Source organism: Pseudophryne corroboree, chromosome 6, assembly GCF_028390025.1.
Source record: "Pseudophryne corroboree isolate aPseCor3 chromosome 6, aPseCor3.hap2, whole genome shotgun sequence".
Classification (NCBI taxonomy): domain Eukaryota; kingdom Metazoa; phylum Chordata; class Amphibia; order Anura; family Myobatrachidae; genus Pseudophryne; species Pseudophryne corroboree.
The window spans coordinates 524453608-524472081 of NC_086449.1; the positions used below are offsets into that span (position 1 = coordinate 524453608).

General features: G+C 46.8%; 1 protein-coding gene across 1 annotated transcript in view; it reads right to left on the reverse strand.

The window, feature by feature from the left end:
- The window catches only part of HELB (DNA helicase B), a 206837-nt gene that overhangs the window by 153974 nt on the left and 34389 nt on the right, over positions 1 to 18474 (reverse strand). Inside the window, exons 2-3 of the mRNA XM_063927539.1 lie at positions 10689 to 11024; positions 9583 to 9782 (exon numbers count right to left, since the gene is read on the reverse strand). Of these exons, the coding sequence (XP_063783609.1) occupies positions 9583 to 9782; positions 10689 to 11024 (536 nt within the window). The remainder of the gene's footprint in view (positions 1 to 9582; positions 9783 to 10688; positions 11025 to 18474) is intronic.

An 18474-nucleotide genomic window follows, 5' to 3' on the forward strand; every position in this document is an offset into this window, starting at 1 on the left:
CCACCCGTGCTGACGTAACACTAACTGAGATAGTGCTACTCCGACTTCTAACTGTTCCCTGGACCTTGCCCTTATCAGGAGATCGTCCAAGTAAGGGATAATTAAAACGCCTTTTCTTCGAAGAAGAATCATCATTTCGGCCATTACCTTGGTAAAGACCCGAGGTGCCGTGGACAACCCAAACGGCAGCGTCTGAAACTGATAATGACAGTTTTGTACTACAAACCTGAGGTACCCTTGGTGAGAAGGGTAGATTGGGACGTGGAGATAAGCATCTTTGATGTCCAGAGACACCATATAGTCCCCTTCTTCCAGGTTTGCTATCACTGCTCTGAGTGACTCCATCTTGAATTTGAACCTCTTTATGTAAGTGTTCAAGGATTTTAGATTTAAAATTGGTCTCACCGAGCCGTCCGGCTTCGGTACCACAAACAGCGTGGAATAATACCCCTTTCCCTGTTGTAGGAGAGGTACCTTGATTATCACCTGCTGGGAATACAGCTTGTGAATGGCTTCCAAAACTGCCTCCCTGTCGGAGGGAGACTTTGGTAGAGCAGACTTCAGGAACCGGCGAGGGGGAGACGTCTCGAATTCCAGTTTGTACCCCTGTGATACTACCTGCAGAATCCAGGGGTCCACTTGCGCGTTGAAATTTTTGAGACGGGCCCCCACCGTGTCCGAGTCCGCTTGTAAAGCCCCAGCGTCATGCTGAAGACTTGGCAGAAGCAGAGGAGGGCTTCTGCTCCTGGGAAGAGGCTGCCTGGTGCAGTCTTTTTCCTCTTCCTCTGCCCCGGGGCAGAAATTAGTGGCCTTTTGCCCGCTTGTACTTATGGGAACGAAAGGACTGAGTTTGAAAAGACGGTGTCTTTTTCTGCTGAGAGGTGACCTGGGGTAAAAAGGTGGACTTTCCGGCCGTTGCCGTGGCCACCAGGTCCGATAGACCGGCCCCAAATAACTCCTCCCCTTTATACGGCAATACTTCCATATGTCGTTTGGAATCCGCATCCCCTGACCACTGTCGCGTCCATAACGCTCTTCTGGCAGAAATGGACATAGCACTCACTCTTGATGCCAGGGTGCAAATATCCCTCTGTGCATCACGCATATATAGTAATGCATCCTTCAAATGCTCTATAGTTAGTAATATACTGTCCCTATCCAGGGTATCAATATTTTCAGTCAGGGAATCCGACCACGCCACTCCAGCACTGCACATCCAGGCTGAGGCGATTGCTGGTCGCAGTATAACACCAGTATGTGTGTATATACCCTTCAGGATATTTTCCAGCCTTCTATCCGCTGGTTCTTTGAGAGCAGCCGTATCAGGAGACGGTAACGCTACTTGTTTAGATAAACGTGTGAGCGCTTTATCTACTCTAGGGGGTGTTTCCCAACGCGCCCTAACCTCTGGCGGGAAAGGGTATAGTGCCAATAATTTATTAGAAATTAGCACTTTTTTATCGGGGGAAACCCACGCTTTATCACACACCTCATTTAATTCATCTGACTCAGGAAAAGCTACTGGTAGTTTTTTTACTCCCCACATAATACCCTTCTTTGTGGTACTTGTAGTGTCAGAAATGTTCAATGCCTCCTTCATTGCCGTGATCATGTAACGTGTGGCCCTACTGGACATTACGTTTGTCTCCTCACCGTCGACACTGGACTCAGTATCTGTGTCTGGGTCTGTGTCGACCCACTGAGGTAACGGGCGTTTTATCGCCCCTGACGGTGTCTGAGACGCCTGGACAGGCACTAATTGATTTGTCGGCTGTCTCATGTCGTCAACAGTTTTTTGTAAAGTGCTGACATTGTCACGTAGTTCTTTAAATACAACCATCCAGTCAGGTGTCGACTCCCTAGGGGGTGACATCACTAACACAGGCAATTGCTCTGCTTCCACACTGACATCACTAACACAGGCAATTGCTCTGCTTCCACACCATTTTCCTCCTCATACATGTCGACACAATCGTACCGACACCCAGCACACACACAGGGAATGCTCTGATAGAGGACAGGACCCCACTAGCCCTTTGGGGAGACAGAGGGAGAGTTTGCCAGCACACACCAGAGCGCTATATATTATTTATATATATATATATATATATATATATATATATATATATATATATATATATATATATAGGGATAACCTTATATAAGTGTTACTCCCTTTTATAGCTGCTGTTTATAATTTAGCTGCCAATAGTGCCCCCCCTCTCTCGTTTTTACCCTGATTCTGTAGGGACTGCAGGGGAGAGTCAGGGAGCCGTCCTTCCAGCGGAACGGTGAGGGAAAATGGCGCTTGTGTGCTGAGGAGATAAGGCCGTCGTGAAGGGGCGGAGCCTATCTCCCGCTTTTTTCTGGAAAACTGGCAGGGGTTAAATACATCCATATAGCCCAGGAGCTATATGTGATGTATTTCTTTTGCCATCCTAAGGTATTTCAGTTTTTATTGCGTCTCAGGGCGCTCCCCCCCAGCGCCCTGCACCCTCAGTGACCGGAGTGTGAAGTGTGCTGAGAGCAATGGCGCACAGCTGCAGTGCTGTGCGCTACCTTAGTTGAAGACAGGAACGTCTTCTGCCGCCGATTTCACCGGACCTCTTCGTTCTTCTGGCTCTGTAAGGGGGCCGGCGGCGCGGCTCCGGGACCCATCCAGGCTGAACCTGTGATCGTCCCTCTGGAGCTAATGTCCAGTAGCCTAAGAAGCCCAATCCACTCTGCACGCAGGTGAGTTCGCTTCTTCTCCCCTTAGTCCCACGATGCAGTGAGCCTGTTGCCAGCAGGACTCACTGAAAATAAAAAACCTAAAATAAACTTTTACTCTAAGCAGCTCAGGAGAGCCACCTAGCATGCACCCTTCTCGTTCGGGCACAAGAATCTAACTGAGGCTTGGAGGAGGGTCATAGGGGGAGGAGCCAGTGCACACCAGCTAGTTCAAGCTTTTACTTTTGTGCCCAGTCTCCTGCGGAGCCGCTATTCCCCATGGTCCTTACGGAGTCCCAGCATCCACTTAGGACGTTAGAGAAAATAAAATAAAATTTGTCCCTTTTTCCCAGATCTCATACTCTGCATGGGTGTATTCATTACTGACTGACACATTTTTCAACGTTCCATAGGTGGAGCTAGTTATTTCACTTGTAATATGGACATCTGTAAAACTTTGTTAGTTACACTAAGGCCCATACACACTAGACGAGAAAGTACAAGATCTCGCTCAGAAGGGCCGATCTAAGAGATCTTTCACTAACTCGTCCAGTGTGTACACTAAATATCGTTTAACGATGCGCGCTCCCGTTAACGACCCGCTCCCTCGTCTAAACATGTACAGACCAGGAGGTCCTCGTTAACAACAGCCATGCTGCAAATGCAGCGTGGCAGTCGCCCCCCACTGCCAGTCCCGGCCGCATCAGCAAGTGTGTATGCACTTGCCGAAGCCGCCCAACCCCCACCCTTCCGTGTCCCCGCCTCCAATATCGGCGTCAGCGGGGATCGGGTAATGTGTATGAGGCTTAAGTATGGGAAACACTGGCATAACATAAAATGGTTATGATTTTGGCGTGAACATGTCCAGGGTATATATGCAGACCATTTCACATTGGGCTAATCTAAAACAATGGTCCTCTACAATTTAGTTCTGTATGTTCAGTGGGCTTGACTTTTACACTTTTTAGATCCGCATTACAGAATGACTACTACAGAGTGCAAAAATTCTTCATTTTTGCCGATTCATGTGTTAAGGGGGGTACACACGGAGAAATCCGTGTTTAAAATCTAAGCAATCTGACTAGATTGCTTAGATTTTAAGCACGGATCTGCCGTGTGTATGCCCCCTAGCGATAGCGATGCGTGGCCCCGCACTTCGCTATCGCCGGTGCTAGATTGAGCCTGCATGGGTCGCTCACTTCACCGCTGTGTGAAGTGAGCGGCCCCTCGTCCGTCCCCTCGCTCAGCACATCGCACTGTGCTGAGCAGTCTGTGTTAAGATAGCTCAGCACACATCTCCCCCGTCAGTACCCCCCTTTACACAATAAGGAGATTTATGGTAGACTTACCATTGTTAAATCTTTCTGCGAGGTACACTGGATTCCACAGGGAATACCAGGGAGTAGAGTTGGATCTTGATCCAAAGCACCAACAGGCTAAAGCTTTGACTGTTCCCAGGATGCACTGCACTGACTCCTCTATAGCCCCGCCTCCAGGCACTAGAGCTCAGTTTTGTTAACCAGTCCAGTGCAGTAGTAGGTAAAAGAAGGTAGATGTTAGTCACAGACCTACATTCTCATGACTGGAGAAAGGACTAGTGGCTAATGCCATACAAACCCAAAGAAGTTAAGTGCGTCAGGATGGGCGCCCTGGGGAATCCAGTGTACCTTGCAGAAAGATTTAACAATGGTAAATCTACCATAAATCTCCTTTTCTGCAGCAGGGTACACTGGTATTCCACAGGGAACAACATCGGGGCTGTCCTAAAACAGTTCCTCATGAGAGGGGATGCACCGTAGCAGGCACAAGAACCCAGCGTCCAAAAGGAAGCATCCTCGGAGGCGGCACTATCAAAGGCATAGAACCTGATGAACGTGTTCACTGAGGACCACGTAGCCGCCTTGCACAATTGTTCTGTGGACACGCCATGGTGGGCCGCCCAAGAAGATCCAATAGACAGAGTAGAATGGACTTTGACAGCACCAGCCTGCACATAGGCTTGTGCAATCACCATCCTAATCCAACTGGCCAAGGTTTGCTCATTCGCAGGCCAGCCACGTTTGTGAAAAACAAAAAGTACAAAAAGGGAATCTGACCTCCGGATAGAGGCAGTCCTTTCCACATAAACACGAAGAGCCCGTACCACATCCAAAGACCTTTCTTTGGAGGACAAACCAGAAGAGATTAAGGCTGGAAACACAATCTCCTGGTTAAGGTGAAAAGATGATACCACCTTAGGCAAAACCTGGGCGAGTTCGAAGACCTGCCCTGTCACGGTGAAAAAAAAATTAGAAAAGGTGGACAACGGGACAAAGCGCGCAAGTCAGACACCCTCCTAGCAGAGGCTATAGCCAACAGAAACACAACCTTAAGTGTAAGGCATTTAAGGTCTACAGACTCAAGAGGATCAAATGGAGACTCTTACAGGGCATTTAAGACGACAGACTGGATCAGTACGAAATACCGTTGGACGGAATCCTGGTGGTCGGAATACAGATACCGGAATCCCGACCGGCACAATCCCGACAGTGGAGCAAGCGCAACGCAGCACCTTGCTGGCACGGTGCCTTGCTACACTAATTTATTCTCCCTGTATGGGTGTCGTGGACACCCACAGAGGGAGATTGTGCCGGTCGGGATTCCGGTGTCGGTATTCCGACCGCCGGGATTCCATCCGATGGGATCTTGACCGCATCCCCGACAGACATATCCCATGGAGCCACAGGAGGGACATAGGGAGGCTGAATCCGTAGAACACCCTGAGTGAAAGTGTGAACGTCAGTAAGAGACGCAAATTTTTCTCTGAAACCACACCAAGGCAGAGATAAAACCTTAAGGGAGGCCAGATGAAGGCCCAAGTCTAGGCCTTGTTGTAGAAAAGCCAAGTCTGGAAGTTTTGAAAGTATATGCATCAGAATTCTTAGCAGCACACCAGGTGAAGTAAGAATTACAGACCCTGTAATAAATCCGAGCCGAAGCCGGTTTACGGGCTTTCAACATAGTTTGAATGACTGCCTCAGAGAATCCTTTTGCTCTCAGGAGTGATGCTTCAAGAGCCATGTCGTCAAAGCCAGTCTGGCCAGGACCGGGTAGACACAAGGGCCCTGAAGGAGGAGGTCTGGTCGTTGAGGAAGTAGAAGAGAACACTATCGAGAGACCCTGCAGGTCTGAGAACCAATGCCGTCTGGGCCACGCTGGAGCAATTAGAAGTAGAATGCCTCTTTCTTGCTTGAACTTCCGCAGTACCCTGAGCAGAAGTGACACTGGAGGGAACACGTACGGCAGCCGAAAGTTCCATGGAATTGCCAGTGCGTCCACGAGCGCTGCTTGAGGATCCCTTGTCCTTGGTCCGAAGGCCGGAACCTTGTGATTGTGTCGAGATGCCATCAGGTCTACATCTGGTAGGACCCACTTATCCACTAGGAGTTGAAAGACTTCCGGATGAAGACTCAACTCTCCAGCGTGCACGTCCTGAGGAAGTCCGCTTCCCAGTTGAGGACTCCGGGCATGAACACTGCCGACATGGCTGGCAAATGGCGTTCCGCCCATTGTAGGATTTTTGACACTACCACCATTGCCATGCAGCTTCGAGTGCCGCCTTGATTATTTATGTACGCCACTGTGGTGGGGTTGTCTGATTGTACTTGAACAGGCCTGTTTTGTACCAGAGGCTGGGCCAGTGTCAATGCATTAAACACTACCTGCAATTCCAGAAATGTTTATCGAGATGAGATTCCTCCCTGGTCCACAAACCCTGGAGAGAGAGTGTTGCTCCAACACAGCTACCCAACCTCGCAGACTGGCATCCGTTGTCATGAGGACCCAGTTGGAGATCCAGAAGGGACAGCCCCTGCTCAAATGTTGGTCCTGTAGCCGCCAGCTCAGTGAGACAAACTATTCCCCTGAATGAGGTAGCTATAGATCTAGGTGTTGTGCCCCCTGTAGCTACCTCATTCAGGGGGATAGCTTTCAGCATCCACACACAGGGAAGAGATTTACTATCAGGTACCCGTTGTCGTGTGTGAGTCAAACTACGTGATATACTTGTTAACATGTCCTTGTGGGCTTGCTTACGTTGGCAAAACAGACTGCTTTCAAAACCAGAATGGCGCAGCATCTGTATGCCATACGTGAAGCCATTAAAACAGGTAGTAGCGAACAACCGGTGGCTCGCCATTTCATGCTTGCTAAACATGGGATGGCAACATTGCGCTACAAAATTATTGAGCACGTCCCGCACTCATTAAGAGGCGGGATCGGTCTAAAAAACTGTTACAACTAGAGTCAAAGTGGATCTTTAAATTAAACAACCAATTTCAGAAGGGATTAAATGATGCTCTTAACTTGAGAGAATAATTAATATAGAAAAAAACGTGGGCGCTAATTACACTAATGTTACAATCCGTAATAGGATAATGGATTTTCTGGCAGCCCACAAATGGGGGATCTGGGGGTCCACCGATAATATATACAAATAGAAAATAAAATAATGTGGGCGCACTATAGAAAATACTTTAGTGGCAGCTGCTGGTTTTGTAAACACAATTTATTCTCAAAGTATACAATCATTTATAAAACTTTAAATCCTTCACAACACTACTTAAGAACAACTATAATAGATTTGGACACGTGTCCTAAGGCTAAAAACTTGCTAGTTTAACATAATATTGCTGGTTAGATAAACATAAATTGCATGCATGCACTAGGAATTAGTAGCCACTGGTTAGTATTGCACTTTGAGCTCAAATAAGATGTTAGTAGGCACGGCAGTTCTTATATTATTAAAGCCTGTTTACACTTCACCAGTGTGGAGCCAATCCTATGGAATCCAGTTACATGTAGATTCACATATATCCTCTAAATGAATAGTGTCCACGTGTATAATATAGTCCCATGTGCATGAAATATGGTCACTTAATCACTGACCGATTTGTAGTGGCCCCTCAGCGGCGGCGCCCCGATATTGTGTCCTGGGGCTCGGCAAGCGTGTGTCCGCCACAGCCGTGAGGTGGCTAAAGTTGAAAGAAAGTCCGTAGCCGAGCCTCAGGACACAATATCGGGGCGCCGCCGCTGAGGGGCCACTACAAATCGGTCAGTGATTAAGTGACCATATTTCATGCACATTGGGACTAGATTATACACGTGGACACTATTCATTTAGAGGATATATGTGCATCTACATGTAACTGGATTCCATAGGATTGGCTCCACACTGGTGAAGTGTAAACAGGCTTTAATAATATAAGAACTGCCGTGCCTACTAACATCTTATTTGAGCTCAAAGTGCAATACTAACCAGTGGCTACTAATTCCTAGTGCATGCATGCAATTTATGTTTATCTAACCAGCAATATTATGTTAAACTAGCAAGTTTTTAGCCTTAGGACACGTGTCCAAATCTATTATAGTTGTTCTTAAGTAGTGTTGTGAAGGATTTAAAGTTTTATAAATTATTGTATACTTTGAGAATAAATTGTGTTTACAAAACCAGCAGCTGCCACTGAAGTATTTTCTATAGTGCGCCCACATTATTTTAATTTCTTAACTTAAAATGTTTTTTGTAAATACCGGCATTGGTTATGAAGTATTATGTCATTTCATTATGGAGCAGAGCATAATATAAGTTGTTGGGGTTACCCTGTTTTTGACGGGGGCAAACCCAGATCGGTTTATGCTAATTATTTTCAAAGGTCTTGAAAGGTAGAATGTTGGGCAAATATGGTGTGAGCTCTATCTGGCAACGGGTATATCGGAGGTATAGTGGTTGCTGTGTTTTTTTTAAAGATTATTATGATTATTTTATATTTCTATGCAACTATGTGATTTTTATTTTCATTTTTTAATGTACTAGTTTGACACCATTAACAATGTTCTATACACAGTATTTGGTCTGTTGATGCTAAGTGTCACTAATGGTTACTTCATTCAGCCCCAGTACGCCAGCCGGTCAGACCGGAGTCGGGTCACTTCCTGTGGGTATAGTGACGTCAGGACTGGAAACCGGGCAGCGTGGTTGGAGGTGACGGTGAGGACCCTCCTCTTAGACAGGTATTTAAACACAGTAATGTTGGTTGTTATTCATCCTGACGAAGGGGCTGCGACCCCGAAACGTAGATGTTTATTCTGCATTAAATCACGTTCACTTTGCGAGAGAGAGCGAGAGCGAGAAAATACCCGCTTTACACATGCTTAGGGGATTGGGAGAAGCAACTTTTTGCATCTAGGCATCATGCGAGTGGGGGGGAGAAATCAACAGTTTAGTGGTCCTATTTGTTTGAGTGCCCCAGATTTATGCTCACATTCTAATGAGGTAGCGAGCAGAAATCGGTGAAAAATCCAGCTTTTGGAAGAAAAGAAAAAAAACCACAAAACCACACACGCACACCTTAATTGCCCCCAACCAGGTCAATCAACAGGGGCGTGGGGTGGCCAGGGGGGTTACGGGGGCCTGCCTCCCTTTGGGCCTGACATGGATTTTTATCACAGCTGTATGGGGCTAACAAGAGTCCATTGAGTCTGGCTGTACCGTAAGTGCTGAATATATCTTGGTCTCCTATTAAAGTGCACTAAACAAAAGTGTTCACACATAATGTATTTGAAACAGTACATGGGTATTAGATGTGGGGCTTTCAGGAATGAATCTATTAAAAATTACTCAGTGGAGCTTTGTTAAAGGAATTAAAAATGTGCATGGACTGTAACCATGCAGAGCAGGAGTCCATTACCGAATTCAATGAAGTCAACTTCCACCTTTGTGCACCTGGCGTTTGAATAGGACTGCATATAACAGAGGCATGTGTTCAAAAGGTCTCTATAAAACATAATATAGTCACAGGAATAAAACAAAAATTATCAGTACCATATGATACTTACTCGACCAAACCCAAGTTTCCAAGGTTCAGTAGCCAACATCCTCTCAATGGCAGGTAGTTTGTCAAGTGGAGTTCTTTTGCAAGGTTTCTGATCCTGAGTATCTAACATTAGCAAGTTTCTCACTTTGTGTGGTAACAACTTTGGTAAATACCTCAGTACCAGAGGAATTTCTATTGCCTTCAATACAAATGCACCAGAACCTGCAAGAAGTATTACAAATTAGTTTTATAGTTGATTGTGGATTTGCTAAAATGAATGTAAGAAAAGGGGACAAATAGTAGGACATTTTTACTAACCACAACCTCTGGATGTTTAGTCAAATTTGACATCCATGATCACTATCTAGCAACGGCCATTTTATTTCAAGGGTATGATACAGTTCTGAAGAATATCAAGGCAAATAATATTTACATAATATTGGTAAACTGACCCAGAAAAACGTTGCCAGGGTGGTGGCAGTTAGTAGGAGCCCCTTATACCCATTATGCTACACAGTAGGGGTCCCCATTACCTATCTGATACTAAAGAGTGGACTGGGACCAATTCTCAACCACTCAACAGGGGCTCAGGCTAGTGCCTGCCCACCTTAGGGCACATAAAGCGACTTGGGCCTAATGCCCAGGGTTACTTATTTGTAGCCCAGGCCCCCTGCCAGCCTAACATGCCCCATAGGCTCGAGGCCTGATTGCACCCACGGGCCTAATGGCAGACACCTGATGGTGGGTATGTTACTGGTGGTGCCAGGACGCCTACCAATACATTGGGAGCGACTGCAGTGGGGAGCTTCATCCAGTTCTATGCTTCCCACCAGCTGCAGCACTCATCATCTTTCTTCTGTTGCTGGCCTATTCTGGCCAATGGCGGCATCTTCTCACCTCTACAGCGACGGCCAGAGCTCTTCAGACGTTGCCTGCGCCTGACTCCTGCCACCAGACTAAAAGCTCCACTCATCCACCTCCCCACCCCATTATTACACACATTTACATCACCCATAAAAACTACAAGTTATTCACACACGTGCCAATATTAATGGCTGCTATTTAAAAAGGTCAGCAGTAGCTAAACCACTCACAACACACAAAGGAATAGAATTAAGTTATACTTACTGAAATTCTCCATGTAAGGCAAGATATTTATATTGCATTGTTCTGTAAATTCCGCTGCTAGAACCTTCAGTCTGCTGAAAGTGACAGGAGGATAATGCTGCAGCCAGTCTATGAAGGCCTGTTTGTGATCAGCTGCTATGCCACATGCGGTTAGAAACAACGGGAGGATGGACTCTTTTCCCAGCACATCATCTTTCAGCTCATATGATGGATATCCGACTGCAAAGTACTGAGAACAACTTTGCCTCACATCCACAATTACGGACCACCAAGGATCCACAACTAGAAAGAATCCAGTCACTAAATACTCTTTAGAATCGACGGTTTTAATTTTCACTAAAAATAAACAGATGTCAGAAAAAATACTCCAATTAAAATGTGATATTTCCAACATACATCAATCCACCAACTTATGAATTCATTCCATGTGTAACTTTCAGTTTGGTTTCTGCTGTTCTTCCTTAAAGTTGCATTTGAAATGCTGTATGCCATACATATGAGCCACCCTCTACAAAGCAGCCCCCTTACATTGTATGTCTGCTGTGCCAGCATACAGTGGTATATGCAAGCCATCAAGAAAGCAGAGTTACAGAGTGGATAGTGAAAACAAGTGGGACTATTAAACATGTAATACAAATCTAAGTTAAATATACAGTGGTTTGCAAAATTATTCAGACCACCAATGTCAAATATGTTTAATACAAATAAAACTAAAGCTGGGTAGACACCCAAGGATGAGTGTACCCAGTCAATGGGACAGGCAACGTAACAATAAATCGTCCGTCTCACACACACTGAACAGTGTAACAAGTGGTATATCATTCACAGCAGCATTACAACGCATGCCGTCGTTTGCTGGGTCATACCGTTTGCCGTGCAGCATGCCTGACTGGATGACCCAGCAAATTACCCGCATAACACACAGTAGTGGGTACACACACTAGACGATGTGTACCAGATCGGGTGACATATCACTTAGTATGTACCCAGCTTTAAATTGTTCCAGACAGTGATTTTTGTGATCCACTGGTCTTACATTATATTTCCAGACTCATCATTATGGAGCCTACAAAGTTACAAAATTCTGCTTGCACAAGTACTGAGGCCAGGGCATAATGCAGGTATACTAGGGATAATGGTTGCGGCTGTGGATGGGACCAGTGCACAGAGCGGCTTCCTGTCTGAAGCTGTATGGACCCTCACATTAGCCCTATGGCAATTCTAATCAGCAAAAGGTAGTAGATCTGGTTTCCACAGCATCACGCAAACACAACCACTTTGCATCAGACTCAGAATCCATCTCTAAGTAGGGAGCAAACCCAACACTACCCTTTCCTCAGCAAACACCCTCCCAAGCAAGATCCCCAATTGTTCTTAGTGATAATTAGCTTATGGCTGCGTGACACCCTGAGAACCTATATATTTTCTTTTCTTTCTTTATTCAGGTTCCCTTCTCACTACACCATAATATTAATGTTATTTACTTGAATTAATACCATTGTGAACATGCTGTTCATCTACCTTTATAATAAGAGTCTGGCAATTACAGTTTAATGCCAAAAAATGCAAAATCATGCACTTGGATCTCAAAAAATCCAAAGTCTAAATATAGTATTAATGGCAGTATACTGATAACTACTGAGGAGGAAAGGGATCTAGGAGTCACTATTTCAGGTGACTTAAAAAAGGTAAGTAAGCAATGTAACAAAGCAATGAGGAAGGCTAGTCAGATGCTTGGTTGCATAGGGAGAGGAATCAGCAGCAGAAACAAAGTAGTAATAATGCCACTGTATAGGTCATTGGTACGGCCTCATCTACAATACTGTGTTCAATTCTGGAGGCCATGGGCTAGATGCATCATCGCTTGGAAAGTGATAAAATGGAGAGTGAAAAAGTACCAGCCAATCAGGTCCTAACTACCAAGTCACAGGCGGTGTTTGAAAAAATAAGATTTTACTTACCGATAAATCTATTTCTCATAGTCCGTAGTGGATGCTGGGACTCCGTAAGGACCATGGGGAATAGCGGCTCCGCAGGAGACAGGGCACAAGAATAAAAGCTTTAGGATCAGGTGGTGTGCACTGGCTCCTTCCCCTATGACCCTCCTCCAAGCCTCAGTTAGGATACTGTGCCCGGACGAGCGTACATAATAAGGAAGGATATTGAATCCCGGGTAAGACTCATACCAGCCACACCAATCACACCGTACAACTCGTGATCTGAACCCAGTTAACAGTATGATAACAACGAAGGAGCCTCCGAAAAGATGGCTCACAACAACAACAACAACAACCCGATTTTGTTAACAATAACTATGTACAAGTATTGCAGACAATCCGCACTTGGGATGTGCGCCCAGCATCCACTACGGACTACGAGAAAGATTTACCGGTAAGTAAAATCTTATTTTCTCTGACGTCCTAGTGGATGCTGGGACTCCGTAAGGACCATGGGGATTATACCAAAGCTCCCAAACGGGCGGGAGAGTGCGGATGACTCTGCAGCACCGAATGAGAGAACTCCAGGTCCTCCTCAGCCAGGGTATCAAATTTGTAGAATTTAGCAAACGTGTTTGCCCCTGACCAAGTAGCTGCTCGGCAAAGTTGTAAAGCCGAGACCCCTCGGGCAGCCGCCCAAGATGAGCCCACTTTCCTTGTGGAATGGGCTTTTACAGATTTAGGCTGTGGCAGGCCTGCCACAGAATGTGCAAGTTGAATTGTACTACAAATCCAACGAGCAATAGTCTGCTTAGAAGCAGGAGCACCCAGCTTGTTGGGTGCATACAGGATAAACAGCGAGTCAGACTTTCTGACTCCAGCCGTCCTGGAAACATATTTTCAGGGCCCTGACAACGTCAAGTAACTTGGAGTCCTCCAAGTCCCTAGTAGCCGCAGGCACCACAATAGGTTGGTTCATGTGAAAAGCAGAAACCACCTTAGGGAGAAATTGAGGACGAGTCCTCAATTCTGCCCTGTCAGAATGAAAAATTAAGTAAGGGCTTTTATATGATAAAGCCGCCAATTCTGACACACGCCTGGCTGAAGCCAGGGCTAACAGCATCGTCACCTTCCATGTGAGATATTTTAAGTCCACAGTGGTGAGTGGTTCAAACCAATGTGACTTAAGGAACCTCAAAACAACATTGAGATCCCAAGGTGCCACTGGAGGCACAAAAGGAGGTTGTATATGCAGTACCCCTTTTACAAATGTCTGAACTTCAGGTACTGAAGCCAGTTCTTTCTGGAAGAAAATCGACAGGGCCGAAATTTGAACCTTAATGGACCCTAATTTTAGGCCCATAGACAGTCCTGTTTGCAGGAAATGGAGGAAACGACCCAGTTGAAATTCCTCTGTAGGGGCCTTCTTGGCCTCACACCACGCAACATATTTTCGCCAAATGCGGTGATAATGGTTTGCGGTTACATCCTTCCTGGCTTTGACCAGGGTAGGGATGACTTCATCTGGAATGCCTTTTTCCTTCAGGATCCGGCGTTCAACCGCCATGCCGTCAAACGCAGCCGCGGTAAGTCTTGGAACAGACAAGGCCCCTGCTGGAGCAGGTCCTTTCTTAGAGGTAGAGGCCACGGGTCTTCCGTGAGCATCTCCTGAAGTTCCGGGTACCAAGTCCTTCTTGGCCAATCCGGAACCACGAGTATCGTTCTTACTCCTCTCCTTCTTATGATTCTCAGTACTTTTGGTATGAGAGGCAGAGGAGGGAACACATACACTGACTGGTACACCCACGGTGTCACCAGAGCGTCCACCGGTATTGCCTGAGGGTCCCTTGACCTGGCGCAATATCTGTCAAGTTTTTTGTTGAGACGTGACGCCATCATGTCCACCTTTGGTTTTTCCCAACGGTTTACAATCAGGTGGAAGACTTCTGGGTGAAGTCCCCACTCTCCCGGGTGAAGGTCGTGTCTGCGGGTGAAGTCCCCACTCTCCCGGGTGAAGGTCGTGTCTGCTGAGGAAGTCTGCTTCCCAGTTGTCCACTCCCGGAATGAACACTGCTGACAGAGCTATCACATGATTTTCCGCCCAGCGAAGAATCCTTGCAGCCTCTGCCATTGCCCTCCTGCTTCTCGTGCCGCCCTGTCTGTTTACGTGGGCGACTGACGTGATGTTGTCCGATTGGATCAATACCGCCTGACCCTGAAGCAGGGGTTTCGCTTGACTTAGGGCATTGTAAATGGCCCGTAGTTCCAGAATGTTTATATGAAGAGATGTTTCCATGCTTGACCACAAGCCCTGGAAGTTTTTTCCCTGTGTGACTGCTCCCCAGCCTCTCAGGCTTGCATCCGTGGTCACCAGGATCCAATCCTGAATGCCGAATCTGCGGCCCTCTAGAAGATGAGCACTCTGCAACCACCACAGGAGAGACACCCTTGTCTTTGGTGACAGGGTTATCCGCTGCTGCATCTGAAGATGCGAACCGGACCATTTGTCCAGTAGATCCCACTGAAACGTTCTTGCATGGAATCTTCCGAATGGAATTGCTTCGTAAGAAGCCACCATTTTTCCCAGGACCCTCGTGCACTGATGCACTGACACCTGGGCTGGTTTTAGGAGGTTCCTGACTAGCTCGGATAACTCCTTGGCCTTCTCCTCCGGGAGAAAAACCTTCTTCTGGACTGTGTCCAGAATCATTCCTAGGAACAGAAGACGTGTCGTTGGAATCAGCTGCGATTTTGGAATATTTAGGATCCACCCGTGCTGACGTAACACTATCTGAGATAGTGCTACTCCGACTTCTAACTGTTCCCTGGACCTTGCCCTTATCAGGAGATCGTCCAAGTAAGGGATAATTAATACGCCTTTTCTTCGAAGAAGAATCATTTCGGCCATTACCTTGGTAAAGACCCGAGGTGCCGTGGACAACCCAAACGGCAGCGTCTGAAACTGATAATGACAGTCTTGTACTACAAACCTGAGATACCCTTGGTGAGAAGGGTAGATTGGGACGTGGAGATAAGCATCTTTGATGTCCAGAGACACCATATAGTCCCCTTCTTCCAGGTTCGCTATCACCGCTCTGAGTGATTCCATCTTGAATTTGAACCTTTTTATGTAAGTGTTCAAGGATTTCAGATTTAAAATTGGTCTCACCGAGCCGTCCGGTTTCGGTACCACAAACAGCGTGGAATAATACCCCTTTCCTTGTTGTAGGAGGGGTACCTTGATTATCACCTGCTGGGAATACAGCTTGTGAATGGCTTCCAGAACTGCCTCCCTGTCGGAGGGAGACTTTGGCAGAGCAGACTTCAGGAACCGGCGAGGGGGAAACGCCTCGAATTGCAGTTTGTACCCCTGCGATACTACCTGTAGAATCCAGGGATCCACTTGCGAGTGAGCCCACTGCGCGTTGAAATTCTTGAGACGGGCCCCCACCAAGCCTGAGTCTGCTTGTAAAGCCCCAGCGTCATGCTGAAGACTTGGCAGAAGCAGGGGAAGGCTTCTGATCCTGGGAAGCGGCTGCATGGTGCAGTCTTTTTCCCCTTCCTCTGCCCCGGGGCAGAAAGGAATGGCCTTTTGCTCGCTTGTATTTATGGGAACGAAAGGACTGAGTTTGAAAAGACGGTGTCTTTTTCTGTTGATGTGAAGTGACCTGGGGTAAGAAGGTGGACTTTCCAGCCGTTGCCGTGGCCACCAGGTCCGAAAGACCAGCCCCAAATAACTCCTCCCCTTTATACGGCAATACTTCCATATGTCGTTTGGAATCCGCATCCCCTGACCACCGACGCGTCCATAACGTTCTTCTGGCAGAGATGGACATAGCACTTACTCTTGATGCCAGGGTGCAAATATCCCTCTGTGCATCACGCATATATAGTAATGCATCCTTCAAATGCTCTATAGTTAGTAATATACTGTCCCTATCCAGGGTATCAATATTTTCAGTCAGGGAATCCAACCACGCGACTCCAGCACTGCACATCCAGGCTGAAGCGATTGCTGGTCGCAGTATAACACCAGTATGTGTGTATATACTTTTTAGGATATTTTCCAGCCTTCTATCAGCTGGTTCTTTGAGGGTGGCCGTATCAGGAGACGGTAACGCTACTTGTTTAGATAAACGTGTGAGCGCCTTATCTACCCTAGGGGGTGTTTTCCAACGTGTCCTAACCTCTGATGGGAAAGGATATAGTGCCAATAATTTATTAGAAATTAGCAGTTTTTTGTCGGGAGAAACCCACGCTTTATCACATACCTCATTCAATTCATCTGACTCAGGAAAAACTATTGGTAGTTTTTTCACCCCCCACATAATACCCTTCTTAGTGGTATTTGTAGTGTCAGAAATGTGCAATGCTTCCTTCATTGCCGTGATCATGTAACGTGTGGCCCTACTGGACATTACGTTCGACTCATCACCGTCGACACTAGACTCCGTATCTGTGTCTGGGTCTGTGTCGACCCACTGAGGTAACGGGCGTTTTAGGGCCCCTGACGGTGTCTGAGACGCCTGGACAGGCACTAATTGATTTGCCGGCTGTCTCATGTCGTCAGTTTTTTGCAAAGTGTTGACATTATCACTTAATTGTTTGAACACGATCATCCAGTCAGGTGTCGACTCCCTAGGGGGTGACATCACTAACGCAGGCAATTGCTCCGCCTCCACATCATTTTCCTCCTCATACATGTCGACACACACGTACCGACACACAGCACACACACTGGGAATGCTCCGATAGAGGACAGGACCCCACGAGCCCTTTGGAGAGACAGAGGGAGAGTCTGCCAGCACACACCCAGCGCTATATATATATATATATATATATATATATATATATATATATATATATATATATATACACACACACACACACACACACACACACAGGGATAACCTTATTTAAGTGTTATTCCCTTATAGCTGCTGTTTATATTGTCATTTGCTGCCAATAGTGCCCCCCCTTCTCTTTTTTACCCTGATTCTGAAGCAGGACTGCAGGGGAGAGTCAGGGAGCCGTCCTTCCAGCGGAACTGTGAGGGAAAATGGCGCTTGTGTGCCGAGGAGATAGGCCCCGCCCCTTCACGACGTCCTTATCTCCCGCTTTTTTGTGTAAAAATGGCAGGGGTTAAAATACATCCATATAGCCCAGGAGCTATATGTGATGTATTCTTTTGCCACCTAAGGTATTTGTCATTTATATTGCGTCTCAGGGCGCTCCCCCCCAAGCGCCCTGCACCCTCAGTGACCGGAGTGTGAAGTGTGCTGAGAGCAATGGCGCACAGCTGCGGAGCTGTGCGCTACCTTAGTCTGAAGACAGAATTGTCTTCTGCCGCCGATTTCACCGGACCTCTTCGTCTCTTCTGGCTCTGTAAGGGGGACGGCGGCGCGGCTCCGGTGACCCATCCAGGCTGAACCTGTGATCGTCCCTCTGGAGCTAATGTCCAGTAGCCTAAGAAACCCGATCCACTCTGCACGCAGGTGAGTCCGTTTCTTCTCCCCTTAGTCCCACGATGCAGTGAGCCTGTTGCCAGCAGGACTCACTGAAAATAAAAAAACCTAAATTAAACTTTTATTCTAAGCAGCTCAGGAGAGCCACCTAGCCTGCACCCTTCTCGTTCGGGCACAAAAATCTAACTGAGGCTTGGAGGAGGGTCATAGGGGGAGGAGCCAGTGCACACCACCTGATCCTAAAGCTTTTATTCTTGTGCCCTGTCTCCTGCGGAGCCGCTATTCCCCATGGTCCTTACGGAGTCCCAGCATCCACTAGGACGTCAGAGAAATGGCAGTTAGGAGCTGATTGGCCAGCACTTTATTACTCTCCATTTTATCACT